Source organism: Neomonachus schauinslandi, chromosome 3, assembly GCF_002201575.2.
Source record: "Neomonachus schauinslandi chromosome 3, ASM220157v2, whole genome shotgun sequence".
Classification (NCBI taxonomy): Eukaryota; Metazoa; Chordata; class Mammalia; order Carnivora; family Phocidae; genus Neomonachus; species Neomonachus schauinslandi.
Genome location: NC_058405.1, coordinates 286,830 through 307,412, shown reverse-complemented (window position 1 = coordinate 307,412; position 20,583 = coordinate 286,830). Strand labels below are relative to the sequence as shown.

Below are 20,583 nucleotides of genomic sequence, written 5' to 3'. Positions count from 1 at the left end.
CCCCCCCGGACCCACACAGGTCCCAGGGACCAGGAGAGGGCACGGCAACCCCAGACCGCTGTTTCAGAAAAAAGAGATCCAACAGCACAAGTAAAGGTATTGGAGGTGCAGCCTCCCCACACGCTTGCTTGCTTGCTTGCTTCAGGCTGTGCCCCTTCATCTGACACTGAGCCCTCCGGAGGCACGGACAACTCTGCCCCAGGGTCTCAGTGCTTCGAAGAAGAGGAGCTCGCTCCCTCAGAAATATCCAACAACCGCAGGTGTGACACACTGACAATTTATATGAGAACACACTACAACGTGAATATCAACATTTCTTCAAGTAGGCTCAGCCCAGCACGGAGCCCAGTGCGGGGCTCGAACTCACAACCCCGAGAGCAAGACCTGAGCTGAGATCAAGAGTCAGATGCTCCACCGACTGAGCCACCCAGGAGCCCCCAAATTAAAAGTCTTTTAATTAGAAAAGAAGGTTAAACTTGATCATCTCCACAATCCTTTCCGACTAAAACTTGTACTAGACTGTGAAGTTTGGGGAGGACCCTCTGAAGGCTGCCTTGTCCTAGAAGAATCCAGGGCTGCAGACGGACGGACAGATGGGTGGGCCGGGGGGGGGGGGGGGGGGGGATGTGTGGGCAGGACTACTCAGCGGCGTCCCCAGTGGCCTCCTGAGTTCGCCCCTCTGAATGCGGCGGCCACTGCTCTGGTCTTCCTGCGACTTGGGACCCCTGCACAGCGCTCTGCTGGAGGCCAGCCTCCCAGGTCCTCCGGCTCGCCCACAACTCTGACACAGGAGACCTGACGTACATGGGGGAGATGGGCACCAAGGCCCGGGGAGCCTACCCCTCTCCGGCTGCAGGCAAGGCCAGCCCCTGCCCTTCCCGGCCCTTCCCTCACCTGCAGGACCAGTGGCCTCAGGGAGGGGGCAGCGATATGTCCTGGATGGTGGGACCAGACCAGCATCACAGCTGCGCGACCCTGGGCAACACCCAGCGTCCAGAGCACAGACTCAGTATCCACCAAGGGCTCTGAGTGGCTCCTGCCACACGCGGCCGGGTGCTTATGGAGGGACGCGCTTGCCGGGAACAGCCGGCTTCCCAAGGGAACCAGCGGGCCTTCCCACAGAGCCCAGGGAGCTTCTGCCTTGGGAGGCCCCTCATCTGACAGGGGTGGCGACAGCAGGCCCCGTGACGCAGCATCACCCTGTGCCCGCCCAGCCCGCGAGAGGGGGGCCTCAGCACTAGCTGGCTCTGCAGGTGGGGCAAATACACAGCCACGTTGTCGGCAGCGTCCCCAGCCAGCTGGCCTCCTGCAGCTCCCTCTCACTGAGCCAGGCCAGGCTCCGGGCTTCCCCAAGCATCTCCTGGGGCAGGCCCTGCCGTCCTGCTATGGGGAGGATGCTGAGGCTCGGGCCGACAGGCAGCCCGCTCTCCTCAGCCAAAAGCCAAATGCAGGGCGAAAGCTCAAGATCACAGAACAGAGTAAGGGCTTGTCACAGAACGGGTTCCTGTAAGGTTTGTGTTCTTCAGCTGTGTTCTCCGGTGCACTGGGCTCCAACTCTTCCCTGGCTTAATTTTAAGACTGGCCACGGCCGCTTCAGGGACACATCACTGCTTTATTTTCAATGGGCTCTGAGAAGTGAGAGAATGTGTCCGGGCTGAGACGGAACCCCACCGCAGACGACCCATGGTCCATTTCCTGTTTTTCCCAGAAGAGGACGAACACATGGGCGGCAGCAGACCCCATAGCTGCCGCGCTTCCTCTCGGGGGTGAGCACTTCCTAACCAAGGGCAGATACTGTCAGCCAAGGCCTGTGGCCACCATATTCTGGAGATTTGGGAGGGAACACAAAACAATACAAACACTGCATGGCACTGAAAAGACGCCCCCGCCCCCAGAAGTTAACCAATAAAGCTGCAGTTGAGAAGTTCCCATCTGTCCCTGTGCAGCAGATGGAGAGTTTGGGCGTGCCCTGAGGGTGACACCCGGGGAGGGAAGGGGACGGGGCCACACCCTCCACCGCAGGACCGGCAGGAAATGCCAGTTTTCCAGCTCGGCCTCTGCACAGCATTTGACACCCACTGAACTCCACTCTGCCCTTGAAGAATCTGACCCTGGGCTTGTTTTGACCTCAACAGTCCCTGGCCCCACATGCTGAGCTGAGGGCAGGAGGGGAGGGTGGGACTCCGGGGGCGGCACCCAGAGCCCAGGCTGGGGCCAAGACTCAGCCAAGCGTCCCTGCTTCTGTAAGAAGAAAAAAGTCTTAGGATGGTGCATTAAAAATGCTGATTTGACAGTTTTCCCCATTTTTATTTAAGGTAAATGATAAGTCTAAACAGCAACTGGGAGACGAGCAGCGCCCCGACCCCTTGGCTCCAGCTGCCGCCTGTGAACTCCCCATCCAGCTGCAGAGAAAGCAGTCTCTGCTCGGAGGGCGCATCAGCATGGCCATCCTGGGCCACAAATCACACAGTGTCTGCTCTCAGAAGAACGGAAATGAAACTGGAAATCAAGAGCAGAAAGAGAGCTTAATAATCCCCAAATATTTGAAGATTAACCAGCATACCTCTAAATAACAAACAGGCCAAAAAAAAGTCTCAAGAGAGACAGAGATATTTTTAAGTCACTTCTTTTCATAAATGAAAATGAAAATAAAACTTATCACAACATGTGGGACGCAGCGAAAGCAGTGCTTATGGGGAAATCTATAGCAGCAACCGCACACATTCGAGAGGAGAGATCTAACCTCAATAATGTAAGACATCTAAAAGAAAAATATCAAATTAAATCCAAAGTGAGCAGAAAAAAAGAAATAACAGAATCAGAACAGAAATCAATAAAATTGATTAAACCTCTAGTCAAGCTAACTAAGATAATAAGGAACGAGAGAGGGGCCGTCACTGGCGATCCCACGAGGCCATCCTGTGGGACTCTGCAAGCGGGGCTCCCCGACACCACCCTCTGTCCAACCAGCGGGGTGCACAGCCTTTGAGCCACGTTGGCTCACCAACTGTAACAAAAGCACCGTGGGATATTAACCACAGGGGCCAGGTGGGACAAAGACATGGGAGTTCCTTCTATTTTCTGTTCATTTTTCTGCAAACATAAAATTGCCTGAAAAAGGTTTACTAATTTAAAAAGAAAAAAGCACCAGTGGCTCCCAAACATTTTTCTCAGGAAAGTGTCAGATCCTGGCCTGCGGAGAGGGCCCCGACCACGGTCTGTGGTCACAGCACCAAAGCACGCCTTCCCTGTCCCATCGAGCCCTGGTCTGCCTGGGCCTCAGGGCCGGGGTCGGGGTCAGCGCACAGGGACCCAGACCACCGAGCACTTGGACCTTGGCGCCAAGAGCAGCAAGACTAATTTGAAAACAGAAGATGAGAGAATAATCCAGAAACAATGCATGGAGGAGGACAGAGGTCCAGCCGGCCCTTCCCTCCCTCGATCCCCTAAACCCACAGAAAGATTCAGAGCTGGGTCCTTGTATGCCGACAACTGCAGACGCAGCCTACTGAGAACCCTCCCAGTAGGACTGTCTGACACACAGACGGACACAACTCCAGAGCTTCCACCCTGCTACTAAAGATTTGCTGTCAGAGCTCACAGACCTTCACAGCAGGTCTACTAAAACAGAAGAGCTCAGCTGGGCACCCTCGGGAGGGGCCGGGGAAGGACCCCCCGGGCCCGCCCCAGTACGGCTGGGGGACCGTCTCCCTCCCCATTTCGATACCAGGAAGGACCCCTCCCTGCCAACCGCTTCGTTCTCATACTACCCACCCAGGGTCAGGGAAGGAACACAGCAACTAATTCCTTTTAAATAAAGTGATTTTCCAGAGACCTTTAAAAATGCCAATTCCAGAAAGAAGAAGAAATTCTTTAAATCACCTTTTCCCTCACTGTTGTGACTCCATCTCTCATTGGCCCCAGTTTTGTGACACTTTCTTTCTGACACATGCCTTTTACTGCAAATTATAGAACAGATGGATTCAAGAAACCATATGCCATCCTCTGCCCTTCTAAAACCATAAGTGTGACATTTCGGAACAAAAAGATGGCTGTAGGGAAAGACTGTAACGCACTTCTAAAGGCACTTTGAATCTAGGGGAGCTCTGCACTTCCTCAGTATTCACCCTGAGAAGGAACAGCAGCACAGGGAACTCGGCAGGTGATCGGTACACCGTCCTTCCTTCTGTCTTCATAGGCCTGACAACACCCATTCTCTGTTCATGATTCAGATTCCCAGGAAACTGACCCAGCTAGAGGTAGCATCCCCTCTCAAGATGGCAGGAATCAGGCTCAGAAGGACAAGGACCTCATCCACAAGCATGCAAAACACATCAGTAGGACATAGCCCAAATATTCCATACGGTGTACAATCAACACACACCCATGTTTATGAGTTTTATGGTGACGGAGTGGTTCTGCATCTTGACTGTGGTGGTGATCACACAAACCTACACACGTGACAAAATGCACAGGATACACGTGTGCACACGTGTGATACACAGGTGCACACGTGTGAGATACACACAGGTGCACACGTGTGATTCACAGGTGCACGTGTGTGATATACACGCACAGGTGCACACGTGTGATACACAGGTGCACGCGTGTGAGATACACACCGGTGCACATGTGTGATTCACAGGTGCATGCGTGTGATATACACGCATATGTGCACACGTGCGATTCACAGGTGCACACGTGTGATATACACACAGGTGTGCACGTGTGATATACACGCACAGGTGCACACGTGTGATACACAGGTGTGCACGTGTGATATACACGCACAGGTGCACACGTGTGATACACAGGTGCACGCGTGTGATTCACAGGTGCGCACGTGTGATATACACACAGGTGCGCACGTGTGATATACACGCACAGGTGCACACATGGGATACACAGGTGTGTAACACATGAAATACACACACACTGGTACATGTGCAAACACGTTAAAGTGGTGAGATCTGAATGAGGTCCATGGATTGCAGGAATGTCCGTGTGCCTGCCGTGACCAGTGAGCAGGATGCTGCCATGAGGAGAACAAGGTGAAGGAACACGGCCTTTCTTCACTGTGTTCTGTTGTTAAGTCTAAATAGGAGAGTACACAGTTTGCTCATCATTATTCCCTGTGTACCATTTTTGTGACTTCCGATGAATCTGAAGCCATTTCAAAATTAAAAGTTCCGTTTACAAACAAGGTGAGAAGGAAGACAAGCTACACTCGATGGTGACATCAAACTCTGGTCAGAGGGGACAGTGTGAAGAGCGTGGTAAAGACACACTGTGGCGGGCTGCTTGCGGGCGCATTCTCATCACAGCGCCACGGGCTGTCCCCCTGCAGAGCAAAAGGGACGGGGAAATCACCACAACAAACGGCAGGAACGCCTCCTGTCACAGTGCACACGGCCCCTGCCGCCCTCCTCCTGCAGACAGGTTTCCAAGCGGTCTGAGCAGGAGCGGCTGGCCGTGCGTTCCTGGTGCCAGCACTCATCATCGCTGGCACCTTCAGGCAGACACGAATCCTGCAGGAGTTGCTGTGTCTGCTAATTTCTGCAGCACGCATGGGCCCCTTGGCCAGAATTAAGTGTGAGGCACGTGACAATGTCTCTCTTTGGCTCAGCTCCTCAACCCTTCCCTCCCACTGCTTCTTTCTCCAAGTCTGTGGATTGATCCCAGAAACCCCACGTGCTCCGCCTTCTCCTCAGAGCTGCGCTGAGCCCAAGGGTCTACAAGGAAGCAGAGAGCAAGCAGCTAGACAGGTGCGCAGGGGTGGGTGCGCCAGGAGGGGCAGGGGGAGGGCTCACCGGCCACCTACATCGGGGATTCTGCTGCATTAAGCACTGTCTGGTATTCACAGAGGAGGAAACAGTCTTGCTGGGTTAGGCGTTCTGAGCCTGGCCTGCCAGACTCTATGCTGGGTCACACACCCTGGCCACGCCGTGGCAACTCACAGGACCACTGATGAAAATGCTCGTTTGACGTCGGGGCACTGTGCTGTGGGTCAGGGTTCCCCATCATGGGCTCCAGATGCCAGCGTGGGGTGAGGAGCTCAGCTGGAACCACACAAGCAGGGCTGCCCTCCCAAAGGGTGTTGTCCCAGAAGCTTGGCATGGGCAGTGCCCCCATCACAGGGAAGGGAGGGTGGGAACTGGGGTCCCACAGTCTCCTCTGCCAGGGGGAAGCCCCTTCTGCTGGACTGGGGGTCAGTCCCAGGTGACACATGGCCCAGGAGAGCCAGGGGAGCCCTGGGGACGCTTCAGAAGATGGGAAACTCAGTGACTGGTCACTTCTCTTCACTCCAAACCCTTGTCTGTTACGTGCAGGAGCTGAAAATGCATGCAGGCCCCTCTGGCAACTGGACCTACAGCGTGAGGCTCCATGCATGGTTCCCATCCCAAGCTTTACTTCTGCCTGCCAGTATTTTTTTCTTTACTTCAATTATGTGTAATTATTGTCCTTTCAAATTTTATACTTTTAAAGCTGTTTCAATCACACATGACAAACTGTGACAATAACCAAAAGAATAAACAAGGCTAACATGCCTATATTCACTGTAAGAGGACGTAACTTGCTACCACCATTCCCTGTTAAGACCAAAGTCCCCTCTCCTCCCACGCGCCCCACCGAGGCTCACCTGCACTTCTGAGTCGGCGTCCACGTGCTGCAGCTGGAACCAAGTGTCCCTGTTATGATACTTCGGCAAGTCTTCCTTCTGAATGGCCACCTTCCCTACGACACAGACAGAGGAAAAGCGTCACAAGAGGGAAGAAATCCCCCAAAACAATAAGGGGAACTCTCTCCACGATCAGTGCCAATTTTCTCCAACAGTAGACTCCAGAACAGATAACTGGGTAAACAGCTAATACCATGCTGTCTTCCCTCCAGTAAGATCAATACGGGCAATGTTGCATCTGGAAGGCCTCTCATGAGACCTGGCTGGGGCTGCCGCCATTCTGCTTTCTCCATACGAGGTTTTAGGAAAAGAAAAGCCTGTCCTTCTGTCGGGTCCTTGGGAGCTCAGCAGAGGACACCCCCAAAATAGGCCACTTTGAGCTGGCGGCAAATGAGAACTAGCAGGTGCAGAAAGAGGCCCTCCCAGAGCTACCCACACAAACTTGTGGGGAGTGAGGGCTGCCATGGAGCCTCTCCCGGGAGGTGTTCCGGTGAAGTCAAACAGGGGCCCAAGATGGTCCTGCACCAATGAACCTGACTCCTGACTCCACTCAGCCCCACGTGCTTGCCTCCCCACAGCCTGCCACCCTGGGAAGCCTAAAGCCTCTCCCCTTGTCGGGTCACTTTTCCAGGTGTGGACCCCTCCTCTGCACAAGTCCAGCCAGCTCTTCGAGGTCCTCGTCTCCTGCCTGACATAAGCTGCAGGCGTTAAGGAACTGTTCCTCTCTTCCAATGTTACAGGCCCTGCCGGAGAACCTCGGTGGGTAGAGAAAAAGGTTTCCTCCCCGACGGCTTTCAACCTCGTTCTGAGAACTCGGCCGGCCGACCCTGCCCTGGACTCCAGACCCTGTGAGACCTACCCACAGGGCAGAGATGGGGTTTGGAAGGCAACACATGTACAGAAAAGCCATTCCATGGGTTTTCTGGGGGTTGGGGCCTGGGGAGTCGGGACGACTGACTCCCACATCACTGCCGTCAGCCCCCATCACCCTGCCCGTGGAACCATCATTTACATCACTTCATATTCTCAAAGGGAAGGAACCTCGCACTTCCCAGCCACAAAACAGCCTTGGGAAAGACGCCGGGTCACCCCACCAGGGCTCGTCGGCAAGGCCAGCACTTGTGTCCCCCTGAAGTGGATACAGCCCATCAGCACCCCCGGCATCCATGCCCCTGCCCACCTGGACCCCGCTGCTTCAGCTCTCACCTCCAAGAGCCGTCTGGAGCCAGATCCTGTGTAGCCACAGACTGCAGGACACGTTAAAGCTACTGCTCGCAGTTGGCAGGGGGGCAGGAAGGGAGGGGGTGGTGAGCAAGAGAGGCAGGTGCAGAGACACGTAGTGGGCAAAGTCTGCAGACGATACTCCACAAAGAAATGCAGAGAGCAGCCCAAATTACAGGGATGTGGGATTTCCTCCAGCATTACCAAGTTACAGGGCAGGATGGCTCCCTCAGGACCCCTGCTCCTTCCCTGCCTCAGTGCCCCCCCCCCCCGCCCCTAACACCTGGCCTCCCCACCGCCTCTCACCATCCCCCAGCACACCCCCAGCAGGAGGGAAGACTACCCTTCCTCTCTTGGCAGCTCCTGCAAACTCCATCCCCCACAGTGGGAATGTGGTTTTTAAGTCTCAAGGGAATAAAGCCACATGAAAAAAAATTATTGGAATTGAATTGGGCAGTATATTTCACTGAAAAAAGATAAATCTTCAGACTGTGATTAGTTCGGCTGGATAAGAGGATTATATCTGAGATTTGAGATGTTAAGTCATTGCAATGTTTTTATGAGCTTTAGCTGAAATAGGGAGGAACTGCATATTTAATGCTTATATGAATCCCACAACTTATACATCATTACTTAGTATACAAATGTGTACTTTTTAGACACATAGTGTTTCTAAACGCTGTTCGGAGAGAATACGTGACCTATGAACTATAATATCTACTTAAATGTGTCCCAATCTACCTGAGAGACATCAAAAGGTCACTAGACCACCTGAGCCCCACGGTCTCATGTGGACAGAGGTGGTGCTGCCATCACACGCTAAGAACCCCAAGCCCTCAGGGCCTGTGCAGAAGACAGCATGTGGCAAGGAGCACAACAGAGGGCAGGTGACGTGGGGAACCAGGTACAGAGGACTGGGGTGAAACCTGCAAGAAGGCTAGCTAAGGTCAGACCTAATGAGGGACAGACAGATGCCTCCTGAGACAAGCCTGTGGGAGAGATGCTTGTTCCTATGACTCACTCCACTCAACCTGGTGTCCTAGCTAGGGCCTGGAGGCAAGGAAAAGAAACAGAGCACTCACACTGGAAAGGAAGAAATAAGGTCTTATTCACAGAAGCTACAGGAAAACCTGCAAGAAAAGCTAGAACAGGAGTGTTCAGCAGGACCACAGAATATAAAGTCCATACATAAAAATCAGTTGTATTTGTGCAAACGATGAGAATAAGGATTGAAATTAAAAAAAAAAAGACACCAACAGGACCATTCACAAAATGACGCTTTGATGGCTTGTGCCCCTGGTGTGCGGCCTAAGAAATCTTCGTCTCCTCCATCAAAAACATAAAATACAGACGGATAAATTTAAATGCACACACACACACACGCAAGATGTGTATGCTGAAAACATATCACAAACACTGATGAGAGAGATTAAGGAAGACCAAGTACGTGCCCTATTGGAGGGTCTGAAGACTCCATTTTGTTAAGATGTTACCGCTCCCCCAAATTAATCTATACACCTATGCAATCTCAGTGGTTTGGGAAATTGAGATGCTGATTAAAAAATACAAGTCACAATTCAAAAGGCCTAGAATAGCAAAACAAGTTTGGAAAAGAACAGAGTTGGGACGACCACACCACCGACTTGAACCCGGCTGAGGCCACAGGCACCAAGACCCTGGGTACTGGAGCAAGGAAAGGGGTACAGATCAATGGAACAGCCTAGAGAAGCCAGAGAAAGGCCCATACACATAAACCTGGGTGATTTTCAAGAAGGCACCAAGGTAATTCAATGGAGAAAGGATAGTTTTTCACTAAATGATGCTGGTACAACTGGACGTTTACAAGGAGAAAAATGAACTTTGTGTGTCAGATGTACAATTTACCTGAAATAGATCTAAACGTAGGAGCTAAAACGATAAACTTTCTAAAAAAAAAAAAAAAAGAAAGAAAAAAAGAAGGAAATCTCCACACCCTGGAGTAGGCAAAGATTTCTTAGTTATGACACCAAAAATACAGACCGTAAAAGAATTCTGACAAACTGGACTTCATCAAAATTAAAGACTTCTGGGCTTCGAGAGACACTGGTAAGAAAATGAAAAGAGGGGCGCCTGGGTGGCTCAGTCGGTTAAGCAACTGCCTTCGGCTCGGGTCATGATCCTGGAGTCCCTGGATCGAGTCCCGCATCGGGCTCCCTGCTCGGCAGGGAGTCTGTTTCTCCCTCTGACCCTCCCCCCTCTCATGTGCTCTCTCTCATTCTCTCTGTCTCAGATAAATAAATAACATCTTTAAAAAAAAAAAAAAAAGAAAAGAAAATGAAAAGAACAAAGACGAAGAAAATATTTGTAAAACAAGTATCTCATGGAGAACTTGTATCAAGTATACACAAAAAACTTTTTTTTTTTTAAAGATGTTATTTATTTATTTGACAGAGAGAGACACAGCGAGAGAGGGAACACAAGCAGGCGGAGTGGGAGAGGGAGAAGCAGGCTTCCCGCCGAGCAGGGAGCCCGATGCGGGGCTTGATCGCAGGACCCTGGGATCATGACCCGAGCCGAAGGCAGACGCTTAACCGACTGAGCCACCCAGGCGCCCCTACACAAAAAACTTTTAAAACTCGATAATAAAACAACCTAATTAAAAGGGCAAAAGATTTGAACAATTTACCAAAGAAGAGATACAGACAATAAACACATGAAAACATGCCCAGCCTCATTCTTCGTCAGAAAATGCAATAAAACCACAATGAGATACTACTACACACGTATCAGGATGGCATAAATGGGTTAAAAATAAAAACTGACAATTCTGAGCGCTGAGAGTCTGTGTGGCACCTGGGACTCTCACGCGGCTGGGAAAACTCAAGATGGCGCAGTCATACGGGAGAAGGGCTTGGCAGTCTCTAACAGAGGTAAACACACACAATAGGGGAGGGAAAACCTTTTTTTTTTCTCCCACTCTTCTAGGTTCTCTTAGGCTCTGCAAGAGAAGAAAGATTGATAAGAGAAGAACAAAGGGAAGTTTATTAACACGTCTCAAATATACCCGGGGGGAAACTCAGCAGTGAGCAAGAACTTGCACTTCTGTAGCATCTTAACCTAAAACAACAACAAATTTTCAGAGAAGAGACAGACCAAGGAAAGGCCACTGGGCTTCTAGGGCAAAAACTGCAGGAAGGGGCCAGTGGCAGAAAAAGGTGGGTCATGTAGACCCCTCCAGTGTCAGCTCCAGCCTAATAGGACTCTAGAGTTGTCTTGGTGATTAACTTCTGCACAATTCATGTCCTGCTTTTCAGGCAGGCTGGAGATCTTTTCTTGTGTCTGCTTATTCTCAACTGCCTTCAGCTCAAATTAAACCTTATGCCAAAGTGCATATTTTGGAGTGGCAAATTCTGCCATCTTTCAATACACCCCAGCAATATGCCTCTCAGGTCTCTACTAAGAGAAATGAAAACATGTGTCAATGTAAAGATGCAGAAGAGTATTCCTGGCAGCTTTATTCACAATCACTAAAAACTGGAAACAGCCCAAACCTCCACCCAGGGATGAATGGGTCAACAGCAGCACCACCCATCTTTGCTGGACTAGGAATGCGGGGAGGGGCAGCATGCTCAAGGTGGCTCCCACCACAGGAGGCACAAGGTAAAAGGAACTTTTGGTGCAACAGGAAGAATGCTCCCTTCCAACCAACAGGTGTTGCCGAAGAAGGGCCTCCCCAGCCTGAGGCTGGTATCTGTCATCCTGTTGTCCTGAGCCATGCAGAGCTACCCTCTTCAGGTGGAAGAAAACCCAGTCACATGGTTCCATTCCAAAAAATGAGAAATATATGCCCAGGGCTAGGCCAGATATAAATGGGGACAGGGAGTCCTGAATGAGTGCAGCTTTATGGGCTTACACCAAGCAGATTTTGGGTGGTGGGACATATTTGGGGCTGGAAGTGGTTGGATGACAGTGGTGGAAGATGGTGGGTGGTAGAACAGAAATGGTGGATGAAGGGACAGGCTGAGGGCTGGAGAATGGTAAATGTTACATAATAGGTGGGGGATGTGGAGAACATATGAAGGATGATGGATGGTAGGTAATGGTGGAGAGTAGGTGGTGATGGTGGAGGAGGGTGGATGGTGGTGGTCTGATGGTGGAGGAGGGTAGATGTGGTGGTCTGATGGTAGAGGAGAGTGGATGGTGGTGGTCTGATGGTGGAGGAGGGTGGATGGCTGGTGGTGCATGATGGGTGGATGGTGGACAGTGGGTAGTGATGGTGGTGGAGGGTAGATGGTAGCCTGATGGTGGAGGAGGGGGTATGGTGGTGGTCTGATGGTGGAGGAGGGTGAATGGTGAGTGGTGATGGTGGAGGAGGGTGGATGGTGGCGGTCTGATGGTGGAGGAGAGTAGATGTGGTAGTCTGATGGTGGAGGAGGGTGGATGGTGAGTGGTAATAGAGGAGAGTGAATGGCTGGTGGTGCATGACGGGTGGAGGGTGGATGGTGGGGGTCTGATGATGGAAGAGGGTGGATGGTGGTAGTCTGATGGTGGTGGAGGGTGGATGGTGAGTGGTGACGGTGTGAGGGTGGATGGTAGTGGTCTGATGATGGAGGAGGGTGGATGGTGGTAATCCGATGGTGGAGGAGGGTGAATGGTGGTGGTCTGATGGTGGAGGAGCATGGATGGCTGGTTGTGCATGATGGGTGGACGGTGGTACATGGTGATGATGGGTTTCTGCTCATGGCAGGAGATGGTATCTCATCCTGGCATGAGGAACTCATTCTTCACCACCTCATCTCCAGCTCCCCCCACCTCCCCCTCCACCAGGACCACACTCACCATTTTCCAGCCCTGTGTATGTCCCAGCACCCATCATCCACCTGGTGGTGCAAACCCATAACCAGGAGTCATCCTGGACTTCTCCCTCCCCAACAGCCTCCACATTCAACCAACGACTGCCTCTAAGTGAAGTCTGCAACGCATGGTCTAAAGTGAGGTGAAGACTTGAGACCCTAGCTGCAGGTGTGAATGCCGGGCTAACACCTAACAGCCATCTGGCTTGTCTGTACCAGTTCCCTCAGTTGAAGATGCACCTGCAGCACAGGACTGTGAAGGTTAAAGGAGTCATATTTGTACAGCACCCAGAACAAGCCCCTGCACCTGCTAAATGCTTTCAGTACATGTTTCCTTCTAACTTTAAGAATCACCTGAGGAACTCCACAAAACTATGGAGTTCCAGGTTCAGCCCCTGAGGATGTGGGTCCACCAGCATGGATGGGGGCTAGGTACCTGGGGTGTAACACACTCCTCAGCAGCAGAGGAGAGAGGCCGAGCAGGAGCTCATCGCTGCAGCACCAGTCCCATGTCAGAAAACGGAGGCATGTTTAAAAGCCTTCTGGTGTTGGGAGCGTGTTATAGGAGCCCCATGCAGGTGGCGGTCTGTGTGGGTGCACAGTGGGGCCCACACACAAGGACCCTCTTGATTCAAGCAGGCTCTGCTGTTCCACACCTCTCCTCCCTCTCCAGGAGCGCTCCACTGAAATGCTAGGGCGTCTGAAAGTACCCCAATACCTCTGAGAGACCCCAATGCCTCTGAGAGCACCCCAATACCATCCCAATCCCCATGGAGAGCTGTCAAACTCAGGTCAGGTGCAGTCTTGGGATTTGGGGACACACCTGGTGGTCACTGTACCCTCACTTTGAAGGACAGCTCTGAAGCCTTTCTCCTACATGAGCTCATGGTGTGAAGCTCCTCTACACGTTGACGGGGTTAGGGGGGCACTCAGGCAGCTCATCCTTGCCACAGGGGACTCGAGAGGCCCATCCAGGGCACGGGGAAGGGCCTCCGGAGGCCCGTCCAGGGCATGGGGGATGCCACCACCAGGCCAGCCAGATACCCACTGCTACCTCCCAGAGCTGCTCAGCACAGCCAAAAAAGCCAGGCCAAGGATGCTGACGGGCACTGCCCGGAGGAGATGACACACCCCCGACAGAATGAGGCCCCGCCCAAAAGAGGCAGAGAAAATGCAGAAAACACCCATTTCAGTACCTACCTATGATGGAGTCCCTCCGGAAAACATCTCTATCGAAAATGTAAAAGGACAGGTGCCGAAAGCTCCGAGGGATCTCACAGTAGAAGTCTTCTCCGTAGAAGGGGCTGAGAAGCAAGCAGAAGGGCTCTGTTAGGTGAGCTGGGCAGCGCGGGCACACACACGGAATCACGCTCTTACGTGTCTCACCAACACGTCACATTGTGTTTCACGTGTGAGATGTGGAACCGTGGTTTGCTCGTTGGGCTACAAGCATGGTCCCCGCCATCGGCCCCAAGGCCCGTCACCCCGAGTGAGCGGCCTGCAGTGAGAATGACGTCTGCTGTGTGTATCCGGGCTGGACCCAAGCTCCAGGACCGCTGGGACACTTGGAATGTGCGGGGCAGTGGTTGGCAAGCCTCACTTCATGCTTGTCAGTCAAACCCAGCGTGCCGGCTCCAGACCGTGCTCTCTTTCCCCAGAAGTCGGGGTGAAATCGCACCTGTCACTGGGGAGAGGACCCCTGCCCACTGACTGACCCTCCACACGGACTCCGCACGTGAGTCCCTGCACACAGAGACCCAGTGTGAACTGCAAACCCAGTCGAGGTCATGAAACAGCCCCCCAACTGCTCAGCTGGCCCGGGCTGAGTCCGCACACATGGTCTGCAGCTAGCGGACCCACGCTGGAAATGGCAGGGCACCCGACAGGCTTCACTGGGGTACAAGATGGTCAGCAGCTCACTGTGGCACACACACCTACGACCGAGGTCCAAAGTAGGAAATGCGATCAGTCAGGAAAGCGAACGGGGTGTGTTGTGTCGGTTAGAAGAGAAGGAACGTGCACTCCTGCTCAAGCTAGAATAATGGTGCAGAAGGTGGACGGTGTGGTACAACCAGCGGAACCTCACTGCGAGGGACCCGGATGCGTCCCCAGAACAGAGGGAGGAGGGCGGGGCGGCTCCCAGCTCCAGCCTACATTTTATCCGTTCTGAGATGACTCTCCCCACCATGTCTGAGCATCTCTGAAATCAGAATGCACGCCGCAGTGTCAGGACAGTTCGTACTTTTAATTAGCACTGTTCTTTCTCAGTGGCCAGAAGATGACGGTGCCTCTCCGTCTGACCAATGCCACAGCTCCCTAGAATAGTGTTTTTGGTGGCATGATGTGGGGTCACCCCATGTGTCTGCTTCCCACCACTGCCCCATCAGCAAATAGTCAACTCTCCTTTGACACAGGCACGTGATGTGTCAGTCAAAATAGCCCAGCTGCTGAAGCACACACATTTCATCTCTGTAGCTCGGGATCAGCTCAGCACGGCCCAGTGAGCCCTGGGAAGATGGAGCAAATGCACCCCTCCCGGGGCAAGAAGGAGACGCCCCCCATGAGGAAACCAGATGCAGGACAGGCGCTGGGCTCCATGCCAGCACACCAGGCTGGAGATGCACCAGCCCCTGGGAGCAAGGGTGTGGGCAGGCGTCTGCCTGTTCTACACACTGCCTGAGTCCCACCCCAGGCTCGTGAGGCCAGGCTGGGAGAGGGAGCCAGGTTCGGGGCTGGGCGCAGCCCAGACCAGGCAGTGGCTGAGGAGGATGGTCAGGCCTCTGAAATATGGGAAAGGCCTCCCCCTCAAGCAGCAACGTATCCACGGTATGTAGCCAGTGCAGTCGACCTGCAGACAGGCGGGAGCACAAAGGTGCTGGGATCATCCTGTCTCCTCCGCCAGCAGCTGAGAACCATCCCCGGCGGCTGGGGACAGGGAAGACGTGAACCGCTTTGTTCACGTTGCCACAGCTCCCTAGAATAGGAGCCATGTTGGTGGGACCTGCCTGAGCCCTTCTTCGCAGACACGGCACTGCATCGGCCTGGAGTGTGCAGAGTGGATCTGCCGGAAGATGAGGACCCGAGGTGGAAGCTGGTGGTCCCAGCAGGGCCAAAGGTGTTGGGGCGCCAGAGGGAATAATCCAGAAGCATCTGAGGCAGGCAGAGGCCTGGGGTCTTGAAGGACCAGGCCACAGGGAGACAACCACCAAGAAAGCAAGAGCCAAGGGGAGGGCATTCTAGCAGAGATCTGCCTCAGAGCAAAGCAGAGTGTGTTCAACTCGGGAGCTGCCCTTCCAGATACCCGAGAGGCTGAGCGTGCTGTACTCACTCACTGAACAAGACTAGAGCAGAGGGGACCCTGTTGTTCTGAGGGTCAGAGGGTGGAGAGGGCGCCATGCCACCAAGCTGTCACACACACATCAGAACTGCCTCCCAGGCCTCCCCTGCACATTTCTATTTGCCCAGTGGCAGGTATCTCTAGGGAAAGCCACACGTGAATCTGGACTGTGCTCTCTTGTCTCACCAACAGTCCCACCCACCGCCCGGGACCCCCGTCCTGGTATGTGGGACTCTGGTCGTCTGCTCTCCACATGGGACCAAACCCTAATTCCCTCGGGCTGCAAATCAGAACTACCCGGACAGGTTTTTAGAAAACACGGCTGCCCGGGCCCCACCCCAGAGAACCCTCTCTGGGGTGATGGGCCACGAAGCAGAACCCTTTAATTCCACAGCCACACAACTAACACAAGCCTCGAGGTCATCACAGTCTCCAGATTAATCGCCTGTTACACACGGGCAGTGCACGGATTCCCGTCCCATACCCTCGGTCATGCCACCAGGGGCAAGCCTTCCCCTCAGAGGCCACAGGAACACGAAGGTGGCGCCTGCGCCCAGAGCAGAGAGAGAGGCAGACTGAGGGAGCCATGTTCCACGTGACTCGCAGCACCAGGACACCCAGCCTTGGCGGCAAGCTTGTGCCCCGAGGGGCTGGCGGAGTCCTGGACGGAGCACGGGCCTGACTTCGGGGGCTGCTGTGGGCAGCACCAGCCCTGCACTGCCTACAGCTCGTCCTTCCCAGACTCAGCAAGGTACCCGACAAAGACACTGCCTCCCACAGTACGCTGATTCACAGACTCACGCGTATGTTCTTAGAATTTCCCTGTGCTTCTTTACTCCTTTATGATCTCAATTGTTTGCTTTAAAAAAGGAACATGCACAGACGAGAATGTTTCCTGTAACTTTTAACTAGAAATAATGATATCAAGTGTGAGATGTGGAGAAGTCGGAGCCCGCTGGGGCAGCCGCTTTGGAAACAGTGGCCGCTCCTCAAAATGGCCCAACAAACCCCACTCCCAGACATCCAGCCCAGAGCAGTGGGGACACACATCCACACAAACACTTGTGCATGCGAGTTTATGGCCGTGCTCACAACTGCCAAAAACCGGAAACAACCCAAATGTCCATCGGCAGAGGAACGGATGAACAAAAGTGTGGTCTGTCCAGACAGGGGAACGTCAGCAGCCACGGAAAGCAGTGAAGCTCGGACACCTGCTACCCACAGATGAACCCTGAAATCATGATGCTCAGGGAGAGAAGCCACGAAAGGCCGAACACTGTGTGAGTCCATGTTCACAAAATGCCCCAAAGAGACAAACCTACAGAGACAGAAGGTGGGCCAGTGCCGCAAGAAATAGGGGTGGTAAAAGGACATGAAAATATTCCAAAATTGATGGCTACAGCTCCAAATACACTGAAAGCCACAGAATTATACATGTTAAATAAGTTAAGTATGTGGTATGTGAACTATATCTCAATAAAGCTATTTTTTAAAAACCAAAATTTTTAAAATACGTAAAAATGTCAAAGTGAAAACCAGAATTAACATTATAGGGTATATCTTCCCAGATTTTTTCTCCGAAGATCGATGAATATGGAACAGGAATAGATATGGATGGAGACACATATTTTCACAATAAAAGTAGGATTACACTATATATCCCAATATACAGTTCACTTTTTCCTTTAATATCATGCCACGGACCACTTTCCAAATACGTACATGAAATGTTTGCCGCCAAACAGCCCTGAGGTCTGAGTGAGCATACCTGCTGGACTCACCCGTCCCAACCCTGACGGGCGCCCGCGACAGAGCAGCCTGCTACATGGCCACCCACCTGTCCCTGAGCAGCTCCCGCAGGCACGTGCTTGGCGGAAGGGTGCTCACTGGTGGGAGGCTCTGGTGCACAACCCCGTGTGACCCTCCAGAGAGTGAGGACAGATTCAGCCCACACGTCCAACACAGTCTTACCAACATTTACAAACTTGGCTCATCTGATGGCAAAACGAACCTCCTGCTTCCGTTGGCAACGTTGAAATCATCAGTGCAGCTCAGTGTCAACCAAGTGTGTGTGAGCACTTTTGTTGAAATGCCTCTGGCCCATGTTGTATTCATGCCCACCTTCTCGTGTTCAGGACAGTAATCCACTGAGAGCTTTCAGGTTTGTGTTACAGATTCGAAGGTAAATAACTGATACACAGCATATGAGAAACACCTTTTCAACTGGAAACACCACCAAGTTGTTAATACTCTCTGTCATCAATGCACAAGGTCCTGCCTTCTGCAAAATGTGCCCTAGCCGAGCAGCAGGGCTCCTGCACTCAGGAGCTGAGGCTGCCCGGGCAACGTGACATCTGTCCGGGCAGGAGGGTGGACATGAGGTGTAAGTGGAGAAGGTACCCCTCCCCTGAGTGTCCCCCACCCCAGGACACACCGACACAGTCATTCGGACAACCCCAGCCCGTCCTGGCTCAACAGGAGTCTGTAACTGGTGTCTTTGCAGGCTGCGGAGTCCGAAGCATGTTCCCGAAGAGAAGGGAAACCGAAGTGTTCTCCCATCCCCGCCCTTCCCCATGTGCCGGGCAAGACAATGTCTTCTTTCTGGTGAACTCAAAGGGGGCCCCAGCCCCCAGCCTCCCCTTCCTTCCCATTAGCAGCATAACCTGGGGTATCTCTCCATACAGACCCCGCTTTGTCCCCAGCCAAGGTCAGCCGCAGTCAGATGCATGACTCATGCCCCACAGTCCGCCCCACTTGCAGCCTTAGGGCTCCAGAACCCTCTTTCCAAATAAAGAAAAAAGCAGCCCAAAGGACTTGGCTTGCCTTAAATACTGCTATCTGACAGAAGGAAATTAATGCATGCAGCGGCATCCACCCCTGAGGCTGGCCAGAGTGACAGGCTCTTTCCCTCAGTAATTACTGGGAGAAGCTCAAATGGAGTTTCACAAAATCAAACACCCTCTTGCTGAAAACGGAGTGGATCTGTAAGTAGCTCCGACAAGGGGAAACCGCCCGCCTTCCTCCCACTCCTCCCAGAGCCCAGATGTGCAGCCCAGAGGCTCAGACAGGGCCTCATCTGGGACGGGCGGACAAACCGCGGACTTCTCCATGAGTCATTTCCCAGCATCTGCGCGAGGCTGGCAGCTAGCCCCACGGCCACGATGTTTGCTCGCGAGAAAACAGCTGTGCACCTGGTTATCTCTGGTTTCAGGCTATGTCGCAAACGCCTGAGTCCATTTCCCAACATCTGGGCGGAGGAGCGAGGAGCGGGGCTGCCTGAGCTGCTCCAGATTTGGGATAGATGGAAAGGCTGCACGCCCAAGAATGAGGAACCCCACTCTGAGTGTCTTTGTGAGAGGACCATTCTCACGACAGTCGACGTGCCACAGAGAAGGCCACACTGGGGCAGAGCGTCCAGGCTCCCAGAGGGAACTCTGCCCACCCCACAACCCAACATGGACTGAAGCCAGGCAGGCAGGGTGGGTTCTCCAAAAAGGGCACCAGCCTATCTCCAAACAGCTCAGAGTTCAGCTAATAAAATGTGCCTGTTACATCATTAACTAAAAGCTGGATTAAAATTCCATTAAACCAAATACTGTTCAAGGGTCCACAGGAGAAGAATGAGAAACACCAAGGAAGTCGAGTGCTGGTACTGCCCACAGGGACCGCGGAGCTGGAAGCGTCCGCGTCTCCATCTGCAGCAGGCACGGGTCCCAGGAAGGCCTGTGATACACGGTTCCAGAAAGGAGCCTCAGAGGCAGGAGGAAAACCTTTTGGTTTCTTCTCACTTCTTTCAGACCTCCTTTAAATCCCTGCGTGGCCTGATTCCCCAGCACCCACGAGCCTTCGCCATAGAGCCTTTTCCCTTCCAACAAGATGCTGCATCTTCTTGGGAGGAAGGATGCTCAGCCCCTGTGCTGAACCCCAACCCCGACTCATGTCACTCCAGGGAGGGGCAGCTCCTGAACAGAAAGTCGCTCCGATCCCACAAAGGACGCGTGTTGTGTCGTGTGGCATTCTGCACACTTGCAGCAGGGACAGGAGGGATGTAGGTAAGCCTCTGCCAGGAAGGAGAGAGTCTGAGGTATTTGTCTGAGAACAAATACATCACAGTATTTGTTCCAATGCTGGACAGAAGGGTCACTGGGCCAATCACTGCTTGCACTCGAGGGGCTCCGTGCTGGGATGCGGGCAGTGAAGCACCCAAGGGTCCATGGTGGCTGCTGATCACAGAGACATGGAGGACATTTGAGGGTGGTAGCCTGGCAGGCAGGGCCAAAGGAGCCTGAGGTCAGCATCGGGCAGGCACAGGACCAGGCAGGAAAGGCATTCAGAGCTGCTCACACTCTTTCCCCCAAGCACTAGGACCCAAACTGGGGATTCCTCCTGGAGTACTACAGGACCATGGAGAGACGGGTCCCCACCTGGAGCACCCCAGAACGGTGGGGGGATGGATCCCTGTCTGGAGCACCCCAGAACGGTGGGGAGATGGATCCCCGCCTGGGGCACCCCAG

General features: G+C 53.1%; 1 protein-coding gene across 1 annotated transcript in view; it reads right to left on the bottom strand.

Annotated features, from left to right (window-relative positions):
• RASA3 (RAS p21 protein activator 3) overlaps window positions 1-20,583 on the bottom strand; it is a 118,422-nt gene that overhangs the window by 45,535 nt on the left and 52,304 nt on the right. Inside the window, exons 3-4 of the mRNA XM_021695946.2 lie at window positions 13,933-14,036; window positions 6,641-6,735 (exon numbers count right to left, since the gene is read on the bottom strand). Coding sequence (XP_021551621.1) covers window positions 6,641-6,735; window positions 13,933-14,036 — 199 coding nt within the window. The remainder of the gene's footprint in view (window positions 1-6,640; window positions 6,736-13,932; window positions 14,037-20,583) is intronic.